This window comes from Eptatretus burgeri, chromosome 3 (assembly GCF_056783735.1).
Source record: "Eptatretus burgeri isolate ZD-2024b chromosome 3, Ebu_testis_v1, whole genome shotgun sequence".
Classification (NCBI taxonomy): Eukaryota; Metazoa; Chordata; class Myxini; order Myxiniformes; family Myxinidae; genus Eptatretus; species Eptatretus burgeri.
Window position 1 is genome coordinate 118,801,370 of NC_140963.1, and position 12,665 is coordinate 118,814,034.

The window sequence follows — 12,665 nt, forward strand, 5'->3', positions numbered from 1 at the left end:
ACAGTATCATCCTTGTCACATGCACTCTTATACACAGTTTTTTGACCACACTAAGTGCTCATTTGCATATTGTTCATTTATTATGTATGCAAATATGGCAGCATTATTGATACCGACCCATTTCCCCTGTCCTTACACCTCCTTCCTCCCGTTTTGTTATTTTGAGGCTCCTCAACCCCTCTACTTTGTCTCACTCCCTTCACACTCTGCCTCCCTCTCTCTTGTCTCTCTCCTTCCATCTCCCATTCTCTTCCTTTTCTCAGTTCATATCTTCTTTTTCCAAGATAAAGGCAGATCATCAGTGAAAGACTGGGGGAAGAATGAGGAAAGGAGAAGGCCAAAGCACAGTTCTTGAGGATTACTGGGTTTTTGCCATCACACCAGATGCAAGAGGTATCAAGATTGACTCGAAATTTCTCAACCTTAGGAAAGAAGTCTACATGAAGCAAAGAGCAACCTGTTAAGGGGGAAAGAGTGAGAAGGGGAAGGGAGTGAATGGGAACTTTGAACTTTTCAGTCAAGATAGTGTTAGAATATTCTGAGGATTAAGATATTCTAATTAGCTGCTGGTCTTAAAGCCCATGTAAGTGATACGTTGGGCTAGAAGGATAGCGTAGAGGTACGCACACTCACCTCTGAGCCATCTACCTGGGATTCAAATCTCGGCTCAGCTTTAAACTGTCATCATGGTGTCTTGCACACAGGACGAGGCATCAACGTGTGTGCCGTTCCTTGGATGGACGTTGAACTTGTGAGAGTCAACATCTCTCTGGCTATTCTAATGAGATGCCCCAGCGCTAATGAGTCCAGCAGTTCACTCAGGCAGATTGGCAGGAATTGTGAGCAGCCATCTCTCTTCAGGATTGGTCTCCCATATCTACTGCCCCGATGTTAACTCAGCCTGGGCATTCTTCCACATATTCTTGCTCTCTCTCTCTCTCTCTCTCTCTTGCAAAGATTCATCCCATCTCATCCTCAATTATCCAACCCTTCTTCCCACACATGATACACTGAATCCTGTGGTGAAGCAGTTGCTCTGAAACAACTTACCTTCTCTTCCTGGAAGGCAAATCCGAGCGAAGGCAATCTCAGTGCATTCTAAAAATCCCGCAACAAGTGTGTGTCCACTCTCAGGAGAAGTAGAAAACATCTGTTCAATCTCAAAATTGAACTTTCAAACTTGTCTCCCTCCTCCAAAACCTGGTGGCACCTTGTTAAGTCTGTCTCTGGTGTATGCTCCCCCTTCCATCCCTTCCTCACTTCAAATGACAACAAAACCAACTCTGCTCATGGGAAGGCTGAATGCCTCAATTCTGTGTTTACTCCCAAATCTTGTGTCCTCAACTCCTCACTCTCTGTACCTACCCTACCCTGTCGTACCTAACTGCTCTGGACTATGCGTCTTTCTTTTGCACCTGATAAGGTCGAGAAGTTTCTGTCAACCCTCGACAATGACTGCAACTGGACCGGATGACATCAGCTCACGTGTCCTAAAAACCTGCTCTGCTGCTCTTCCACATCCTCTCTCTCTGCCTTTTCACCCTATCATTTGTCCTCGGTCATCTTCCATATGTTTGGAAATCAGTGAAAATCACATTACAAAAAAGGTGCAAAAACGGATTCCCTTAACTACAGACTGATGAGCTTAATTCCAATCATTAGCAGGGTCATGGAATCCATCATCATCGCAGTTGATGTGAAATCCTCTCTTTTCTCCAACAACCTCATCTCAGATCACCAATTTGGATTCAGAACAGGTCACTCCACCATGGACATGCTGCTCCTAGTTGGAGCCTCCCACTCACCCAACAAAGGATGGAGGCCCTCAATGTCAGACATGAGTTTAGTGCCATCTCTTGGGACATACGGCGAACTTTATACAGTCTGGCATCCCGCCTTGCTCTCCAAGCTCCCTGCCTATGGCATTCCAAGACCAACTCCACACATGGCTTACTGACTTCCTCTACTCTCGCAGCCAATGTGTGGCACTCAACGGAATCCTTTCATCTCCTCTCCCTGTCAAGGCTGGAGTGCCCAAAGGCAATGTTTTGGGCCCAGTCCTATTCCTGATCTTCATCAATGATCTCTCTGACTCTCTGGAAAATCCTATTTATCGATTTGCTGATGACTCCACCCTCCACCGTGACATCCCTCATCCTTCAGATAGACAGGCAGGTGCAGCCTCTTCCCTCTCTTCAGACATTGACAAAAATCACAAGCTGGTTAAACACTTGGAATGTCTTTCAATCCTGCCAAATCTCACACACTCTCTATCTCTCTCCAAAAGGAACAAAAGAACCATCTGCCAAACCTTCCCATTTACATTCTGCCCATTCCTCTTGAAGAAGTTCAGTCATTGAAACTCCTGGGTCTCACTACCTGCCACAATCTTTCTTGGAAAAAAAAATCACATTTCAAAGTTTGCCTCCAAATCCAGCCTGCCTACCCCTTTGTATGACTGGACATCCTCAGTCACGCAAAGTCCTTCGTTGGCACGCCTCAACTCCGATCCACCTACACAAGGCCTTCATCTGCAGCTTGGAGTACTGCTCTCCCCTCTGGGCTGGCACCCCTGCCTCACACGTTGCTCAGCTTGACACCGTGGAAAGAAAAGCCTTCAAGACCATTGGAATCTCCTGCGATGAAGCTGAATCTATGCACCTATCACTTCACCATCACAGAGAAGTCAGTGGTTTCTCTTTCTTCTACCAAATCATTTCTGGTCTTGCACCTTCTACTCTTTCTGTGCTTTGTCCCCCCAGGTTCCTGCAGGGCACACACGGTCCACCATCAACCCTCTTCTGGTGAAACTACCTAAATCCAGGATCAGTGCTCACTTCCACTAATTCATTCCTCTTTTTTTACCCGCTTGTGGAACGAACTTCCACATTTTCTTCAATCTCACCCTTCCCTCCAGTTCTTTCAGGCAGCTGTTCAACACCATCTCAGATCATCCCCAATCCAAAACCTTGATCTTTTCTACCATCGTTAACCCTCACTCCCAAGCCCTGCTCCTTCCAAGTTCCCAGCTTTTCCTTCTTGAGAGTTTGCTTCTGTATCCATCCTGCCCACCCCATGCTTCCTTTCCTAACCCCCCCCTAACCGATTCCTCCTCACACTCACTGTTTGTTTAAGTCCCTCTATTTTGTTCTTCAACTCTGCTGCTGGTGTCCCCTCTCTCTCTCTACTGTTCTTTTTTGTCTTGTTGGCATTTCCCCCTTCTTCATCTGCTGTTACTTTTGTGACATCGCATCCTGAGACATTCAGTGTTCTAGCTCTTCCATGAGCCTTGACTTGTACACACACACAAAAAATGGATATCCCATCTGCTGGCAAAGTTGGTGGATGATAAAGATCCCATGGTGCCCTTCGCGATAAGAAGGCGAGCTATGGCCAGCACCCTGAACAAATTACTAATTTCTGCTCTAACCTATTGTTAAAAAAACCTGAGAGTCCACCAACCGGTGGGCGAGAAGATGACTTTGGGACTCTGCATCCTTCATTGATGCGCTAATAACATGGACAATGGATGAAATCAACAGGAAGATGATTGAGGTGTGCTAACCACTGTGTTGTGCTCTGATGAAGGGTTAAGGCTCAAAACATCAACTTCTCCTTGCTTCCCATGGCGGTTAGCACACCTCAATTAATATCCTCTTTATTTCATCTATCATTCTACCTGTCCGCCGATGCAGATGGACACTACCCTCATTGCCTCCCGGCAAGATGAGTCCTTCATTCAAAGGCATGGGATAGCCTTGCATTCGATCATCCCAATCGGCATAAAATCGATTTGATCATGATGATTCAAAGACATACAAAAAAAATTTAAGGTATGAGATGAGGCCATTTGGTCCATCATGCCTGTGCTGTATCTACATCAGATTATGTGAATGTATCACCTTCCCTCAGGTTCTTCTGCTCTCACAGAATTCTGACTCTCCCCAGAACCCTTTCATGGTAAAACTCCCAAAGTCCAAGCTTTCTTCAACCTCATCTCCTGTGTTCCCCTTTTCTCCCGCATGTGGAACTGCCTTCTGGAGACGGTTCAATCACACCCTTAACACCAGGGCCTCAAAACAAGTGGTATACCACCATTTCATGTCATCCCCAAACTCTATCCACAATCTCTACCCTGTGCTGGATGTGGATTGGATGTTTGGAGTCACGTGATTGAGTTTTGATGTTATGTTCCGCCTGTACTTCCGTTTCCCGCAATAAAAAGGGTTCCCGCTTGCTGGCGCTCATGGCCTAATGATCTCCTGTCCGGCTGATCCTTGAACACTACAGTTTGGCGACGATGGATGGGATGGCTGACAATCGAGTCAGTGTTGACGGTAAAGTTCCGGTATTCAGTGGCGACGACTTTGAACTGTTTGCGGAACAATTGGAGTTTTATTTCATCGCGAATGGCGTGGGCGAGGAAATCACGAAGAAGGCCATTCTTCTTTCTTCGCTGTCGTCGGACAACTACCGACTGTTATGTAACTTGGTTGCGCCCGATAAGCCGAAAGACGACATTGTGACATTTCGCGCTATCGTCCAGAAGATGAAAGAACACACCAAGCCTGAGAAATCGCCACAACTAGCGAGGTATGAATTCGATAATCTGGCGAGGAACTCGGGAGAGCGCGTGGCCGATTTCGTGGCAAGATTGAAACATCTGTCCATTGCCTGCAAATTCACGCCAGATGAGCGTCCAGCCAGGCTCAAAGAAGGATTTATTGCCGGTGTACAAGATCAAAAGATGGTTTCGGCGATACTTCGCATCAAGTTCGAGGACATTACGTTCGTCAATCCGGTCGAAACTGCATCGGCTGTCGAACAGTCCCTCAAAGATGTACGAGCCATCGCCGGTCAGACCATGGGAAGTAACATGGGGATCAACAAGATGTCCCATTCACCTCGGACCCCACAAGCAACCTTCGGTATGAATCCTCACCAGGCCTCACAACACTTCCGATCGGGGGGCGAGGTAAACATGCAGGCATGTTGGGGGTGTGGAGGTCGACACCTCCGTCGTGTGTGTCCTTATAAGAACAGCGTGTGTTTACATTGTAACAAGGTGGGCCATCTGAAACGCGTCTGTCGAGTGGCATCAACCACCGTACAAGTCATGGACGATAATGATGATGACCCCGACGACCCGGGGCAAGATCTTCAACCAATGATGAGTCTTTATTCGGTTGGTCCTTCAAAAGTTCGACCAATGACAGTAGAAGTGGAGGTTAACAAGACGCCTATCACATTCCAAGTTGATACTGGAGCGGCGGTCTCCATCATAGGCGAACAGACCTCTAGTAAGCTGAATGGTCTGAAGCTCATCAGTTCAGATCTCACACTATACACCTACACCAGTGAGAAAGTAAAGCCAATTGGGATGGCAGACGTGTCTGTGACCTATCAGGGCCAAGATGCCACTCTCAAGTTGTATGTGGTTCGATGAAGTGGGCCATCTCTTCTCGGTCATGACTGGCTGACTCGCATCAAGCTGGACTGGTCAGCCATTCACCTTGTGCAAACCATACCAAGTCGATTGGAGCATCAGTTAGAGGAGATTCTTCAAAAGTATCAAGGCTTGTTTTGCAATGAGCTTGGGAAACTCAAGGATATGCAGGCCAAGCTCTTCATCAAAGGAGAGCGCGGCTCCTCGTTTTTTGTAAACCGAGGCCAATCCCATATGCCCTGTGTGACAAGGTGAAAGCCGAGTTAGACAGACTTGAGGCCTGTGGAGTTATCGAACGGGTGCCATACTCGGACTGGGCCACTCCAGTTGTCACAGTGCTAAAGCGGAATGGTGATGTTCGATTATGCGGGGACTTCAAGGCCACGGTCAACCCAGGTCTTAGTATCGAGCGGTACCCACTTCCATCAATCGATGAGATATATGCAGGATTGGCAGGGAGTAAATTCTTTACGAAACTCGTTTTTCATCTGGATATTTTCATCTGGAAATGGACCCCGGAAGTAGTGACCTTTTGACGATCAACACATGTCAAGGACTCTATTGGTACACCCGGCTCTGTTTTGGGATTGCTTCGGCCCCCGCCCTGTGGCAGAAAGTGATGAATCAGGTTTGTGTAGGTCTTCCTGCTCAAACCTACCTGGATGACGTACTCATTGCAGGAAAAACAGCTGAGGAGCACCTCAACAACATTGACAAAGTGCTGATGAAGTTGGAGGCTCGTGGGCTCCGCTTGAACAGGGACAAGTATACGTTCTTCAAACAACCGTTGGAGTACCTTGGGCACATAATCACACCGGAGGGGCTGTTGAAAGGCCCACGGAAGGTGGAGGTGATCCAGCACATGCCGCCACCACCACGGGACAAGATTCAGCTTTGCTCATTTATTGGTATGGCACAGTACTACCAGATTCGTGAGCAACCTGAGCTCTGAGTTGGCCCCGTTAACGTGGCTGCTCAGAAAGGAGGAACGCTGGGCATGGAGATCCGATCAACAGGCAGCTTTCGATCATGTCAAGCTGCTACTCACAGAGGAAACGGTCCTCGTTCACTACGAACCTAAGCGTCCACTCATCCTAGCATGCGACAGCTCCGTATACGGAATTGGAGCAGTGCTATCACACAAAATGGACGATGGTTCTGAATGCCCTGTTTGTTTTGCATCTCACACCCTGTCGGCAGCAGAGCAGAAATACGCCCAAATTGAGCGGGAGGCTCTCAGCCTCGTCTGGGGAGTGCGCAAGTTTCACCAGCACCTGCTTGGCCACCATTTCACCTTGCAGACTGATCACAAACCACTCCAGTTCATCATGGAACCGAAACGAGGTGTCCCAGTGGCGGCGGCGGCACGAATACAACGATGGTGTTTGTTCCTTGCTTCCTACAGCTATGGTATCCAGTTCCGTCGCACCGAGAAACATGCCAACTGCGACGGTTTCTTTCGCTTGCCTTGCAAGGGGGACCCATCTTCGTCTGAATCATCCGATCATGTTGATGTGTTTACACTGAGCCAAATCCAGTGTGTGCCGGTCACGGCTAAGCAGGTGGCTGTTGAATCAGCCCACGATCCCGTTCTCGCCTGTGTCATACAGGCGATCTCCACTGGAAATTGGAATGACCTGCCTTCAACACCTGAGTATCAACCATTTGCATCTAAATCATCAGAGCTGTCTTTAGCTCAAAGTTGTATTATGTGGGACATGAGAACGGTGATTCCTCCAAAGTTCAGACAACATTGTCTTGATGAACTGCATGCCAGTCACCTCGGTGTCGTTAAAACCAAAAGTCTAGCCCGTTGTATCTTGTGGTGGCCTGGACTGGACAATGACATTGAGCATATGATTAGGCATTGCCCTACATGCCAGTCAGATGCCGACAATCCACGGCCGGTGTCGTGCTTATGGCCTGTTCCAGACAAGCCATGGCAAAGAATTCATGTAGATTTTGCTGGTCCATTTAGGGACAAGGTGTTCTTGGTTGTCGTTGATGCATTCTCCAAGTGGCCAGAGGTTGTTGTCATGCAATCCACAATGGCAGAAAACACGGTTGAAAAACTACGGTCAATCTTTGCAAACAAAGGAATACCTGAAGTTTTGGTTTCTGACAATGGTCCGCAATTTGTTTCTGGTGTTTTCAATGACTTCATCTCGTCAGCACCATACCACCCAGCAATGAATGGCCAGGCTGAGTCATTTGTTAAGGCGTTAAAACGTGTTTTACGGAGAGAAAGGGGTCATCTATGCAAGCAATGGTTGATGTGTTTTTGTTACATTATAGAAATGCTGTTCACCCATCAACGAGTGATACACCTGCTATGCGTTTGTATGGGCGTGCATTGAGATCTAGACTGGATTTGTTGAGACCGAGGAGGTCTGTGTCTGTTGCGGTGTCACGTCCAACGCTTGTTCGTACCTTTGAAGTAGTGCAGCGTGTAATGGAACGTGATTATTTCCACAATTGTAAGTGGGTGCCGGCAGTGGTCTCCGTGGTACTCGGGCCAGCCAACTACATGGTTAAAACTAATGATGGGAAGGTGTGGAAACGGCACATTAACCAAATTCATGATCGCATTTCAGCATCACCATCCGTACCAGGTACCATTGGGTCGGGACATGTGGGACCACCACCTCTGGTTTCTGTTGAATCGCCAATGCTAGACATGCCGGCACCGACTGGACTAGTTGGTTCAAGGTGTTCATCTGAGTCAGTTCTGAACAGAGAAAATGCACAAGCTTTTCTCCCTGGTACTCTTGATGCTAAAAATGTGACGAGTCCTAATGGTATGTCACCCCTGCCGAATCAGGAAGAATCTGTTTCTATGTCTCCTAGCTGTCCTGTTCGTCCTGTACGACTCAGAAAGCGGCCGCAGTATTTGGAGGATTTCGTCTGTTAATTTCTGCCATTTAGAGGGGGAGGAAATGTGTTGTATGTAGATTGGATGTTTGGAGTCACGTGATTAGGTTTTGATGTTATGTTCCGCCCGCTGGGCGGCGTGCCTGTACTTCCGTTTCCGCAATAAAAAGGGTTCCTGCTTGCTGGCGCTCATGGCCTAATGATCTCCTGTAAGTCTGATCCGTGAACACTACATACCCCATTAATCCTCTAACTTCCAGGTTAATGTGCTTCCTCCCCTCCTTTTTTATTGTTAGTTTGTTCCCTTGCTTGTTGTATCCAACTATGGCCCCTCTGTCAGTCATCCTCATCATCATCATCATCATCATCATCATCATCATCATGTACCATGCCCGATGCAGAGTGTTGGTGCTGCTGAAGCAGTTACTCGGCACAATCCTGGATTGGTCGCCACTCCGATTCAGGAAGTCAGGGCAGGAATTTGTAATTGGTTCAGGGTGCCGGTGGCAGCTCGCCCACTCTTCACTAAAAACAGCGTTGGATCTTTAACATCAACCAACTGATGCTGGCAAACGGGTCGCCAATTCAACGTCAATCCGAGGGGTGGCACACACATTGTTGAATCACCCTGCCTGTGAAACACTGCGATGACAGTTTATAGCTGGGTCAGGATTCAAATCCAGGCTGAATAGCATGGAAGCAAGTGTGCGTACATTTTGGCTATCCTGCAAGCCTACTGTGTCACTACGTTGCCATTTTTACCCTCTGTCTCCTCGCTATCCCGTCAACCTCAATTTCGTATACAATAAAATAAAAATATATAACCCACGTCCCTTTGCAATTCCCATAAATATCTTATTTGATCTTCTGGCCAGAGATTAGGGTTGGGAACTGGCGCACACCAGTCTGCATTATGAGAAATACTTTGGAGCTTTAACATCTACAATATAAAGGCATATGTGATGACTGGCTTTATGTTGCCGTTATATAAGGACGGCATGATCCACGTAAGATACAGCGCTCCCTGTAGGCACAACACCAAGAGGGCCGTTTAAGTCGGATTTGACGCCACAGGGAGCAAAATGCAGGAAAGGCAGCTCAGAGAGAAACACAATAGCAACTGAGCGGCTGTGCCATCCCTTTTCAATGCACAAAAGCGAGCACGAAGAAGAGCCTTTTGACAAATCTAACCTGCATGACATCGATGGCGACCAAAACGACTACCGGAATCAAAATAGGGCACAAATGCATCCCGTTATCCACGTGTAGCGTCCATTATTTGGATATTAACGATGCACCGGGCATGTAAACACAATTTCACGTAATGTTTACACTTCTGGTTTGCCATCAAAATCAAAAAGAACACAGGGGTGAATTTGCTGGCATCGTTAGCGTTTATTAATATTTGCATATAAATAGGCAAAAACAGTTGTCGTGAGTTCATTGAAAGCAGGAGTGCTTGCCTTTCGGCGGGAACATCATGGAAACACGTCGCCATGCGCATCCGACTCTCACTCACAATGCGAGGAGAGAAAAAGAAAACCTATGGAACCACATAATGCAAGCGCGGCATCAGAAAAGGTCACATTCACTGCAGAAAATGCCAACCTTGCCACTTTAATGCCACGTGATGTTTGTTATGAAGAGACAATTTGGTTTTTTTTTTTTTACACCTACCTGTTGAAGATGAACCGTGGTTACGGCCTGTCCTACCACACCTGGAATAAAACGCAGACACAAGATAAAGGTATGCCAGGGGAGCCACCGATCATGGACGGATAAAGGAAAACCATCTGCATGAACGGCTTCGCCAAAGTCGCCTGCCGGCACTGCTTCTAAGGCCTCTCCTTGAGGGACGAGCGTAACGGCTCTGGGAGGCCGTATCTCTCAATTTGCGCATTTCAACGGCTTCCCATGGCCAATGCGAACAGGTCATTTGTCACAATCTGACACGATGTTTGAGCCAAACTCGAGTTAGACTGCTGCCACCCGGGGCATCGGAAATATCCTCGGAATATCGTGTTTCTTCCTATTAAACGACTGAGTCGTGGTCAAGATAATGTGTTTGGAGAAGTGAGCAGTGGTAAATGATTAACATTTAAAAAAAAAAAAAAAAACTTATTCCACAAGTAACTTGAACAAAAATGAGCATTTCATCCCTTTTAAGGTTTTTTTTGAGGGGAAAACAGATATCAATGCACACTCCTTCTTCTTGCGTATGGCAGCTATCATTTTGTTGGGGCACGACTATGCCGCTGATGCTGTGCCCCTATACCATCGTACATCGGTACTCATTTCGCAAACCTCAGAAGGATGACAGGGTGAGTCAACCCCACCTGGAGTTAATACTGTGGCCAACAGGGCTTCAACTCTGGACCCGAAGATTCCAAGCCAGCCACCCTAACCACGAAGCCAACACCAGGCTTTTGTGCCCATTTATGCTACGAAAATGGTACAAAATTAGTTGGTACAATATCAGACTGCGGTGTCATCCACCGGACGAGGGCCATGCTTTCCACGGCTTCAGCGACACAGCGTATCCACCATCTTCCCCACGGGTGTAGTTTTGTGGTTGCTGTTGACTAATACTCAGTCATACACCTTTTGATAGCATTTGCTACATCAAGGGTTCCACTAACCCCTCTCAGGCGAAGCGAGTTTCCATTAACCCATCCAACTGGATCATGGGTGTTATTAGGAGCCACAGTGTTCTTACTGGATGGCTGTTGGCTCCCAAAGGGAGCTCATCCATCCACATGTTACCAGTGGCAGTCCAACGACTGACCTGACTGAAAAGTTGGTGCAGCACAGGTATGCGAGTTTGGGAGGTCGGCGGTTCAAACCTGACCTGAACAAGTCATATCAAAGACTTCAAAAATGGTGGTGCTGCTTCCTCACTTGACGCTCAGCATTTGAAAAGGATACAGCACGGACCGGGCAACCACAGGTTTGCAACCGTTGCGCAGGCTTGATGAGTCTAATGGTCTGCGTTGAAAATCATTGTAAGGGGACTCGTAACACTAATGTATGGGAAAAGAGGGATACTGCATGAAAATATGTGATGAGACTGACCTTTAGAGGGTGCTCAGTGCCAGGATATTCCCGTTTATCAAGTTGATTCCATCGTTGAAGGAAAAGACTCACGAACTCGTCGTCTGGATCCACCAAACGGAATCCAGTCACGTTGGCTCCGACATGGAGCATCGCATCGAGATTGATGTCGGAGAAACCCTGCCATGAAAGAAACCCACCCCCCCCCCAAAAAAAACAACAACAATCAGTGCAGGTGAATTAGAAGATACTCCATGCATTGAACCAAAACAGTCATGGATATGGATCACAAGGATTGGGAGCCACTGCTAAAGGTCAACTGGACCATCTTTCCCATGTTGCACCCGATCCCAGCATTCCTCAGTTGTGGAATGATTTGTTCCCAGACAGACGTCAGCTCTTATTTCAGAGGTCAAGAGATCAACACTTGACAGAGCGAACCCCGAGACATTTCCCAAATGTTGAGAGGCCGACCCGTGGCCACCATGCGTCCACGATGCCTCCCTTGAGCCCGACGCATCCTCTGCAGCCATTTGAGTAATTTAAAGGATAATAAAAGTTTGAACAACCCCCGATGGGCTCTTTGCCATGGCTGGGCACCATTACCATGCGAGCATTAAAACACCCACAGCCTGAGCTGCCCGAGGTAAAGCATCCCCTGTACACCTCTCCCCTTCCCTTCATTAACTCTTGATGAACGTTCACAGCTTCTCTCGTACCTCAACGCAACCCTTTACCCGTTCATGCGATCGACACGTCCACAGTACGTTTCCAATGGCGACGTGCCTGTGTGTATCGGGTAGTTACGTGAATTCGGTTACTCACAAAGTTAGCGAGGATGAAGTGGTAACCACGTGTGTGTCTTCCCGTGGAGTTGAGCTGAGGAAAAACAGAAAAAGATATTTTTATTTTTAAGAGATCGTGAATACTTCACCATCACAGACAGGTTCGTTTGTTCAGAGTTACAATCAGTAACGCCCTGGCTCGGTATGTAGGGAAGGGCAGGGTCAAGGAAAATAATTACCATGAACCGATCATCATTACCATGAACCGAGGTATTCACCTCATCTTCGCTGTGGACATCACTAATCGCCTACTAAGCCAGCCGTTCCTTAGCAACCGTTTCATTGGAGGGCTTAAGCCACTTGGCAAGCAATATATCTCTCTCTCTCTATCTCTCTGTCTGTCTATCTCTCTCTGTGCGTGTCTCTCCGTCTCCTATATCTCTCTATCTCTCCCTCTGTGTGTCTGTGTCTCTGTCTCTGTCTGTCTGTCTATCCGTCTCCTATATCTCTCC

At 47.4% G+C, this 12,665-nt stretch overlaps 1 protein-coding gene across 4 annotated transcripts in view; it reads right to left on the bottom strand.

Annotated features, from left to right (window-relative positions):
• The window catches only part of LOC147030824 (glutamate receptor 3-like), a 121,957-nt gene that overhangs the window by 52,894 nt on the left and 56,398 nt on the right, over nt 1-12,665 (bottom strand). For all 4 annotated transcript variants that reach the window (XR_015056521.1, XM_085875325.1, XM_085875324.1 and 1 more), the window contains exons 5-6: nt 12,194-12,247; nt 11,390-11,548 (exon numbers count right to left, since the gene is read on the bottom strand). Coding sequence is in view for 3 of the 4 variants with exons in the window: in XM_085875325.1 (XP_085731451.1) it covers nt 11,390-11,548; nt 12,194-12,247 (213 nt within the window). In the remaining variant the exon portion in view is untranslated. The remainder of the gene's footprint in view (nt 1-11,389; nt 11,549-12,193; nt 12,248-12,665) is intronic.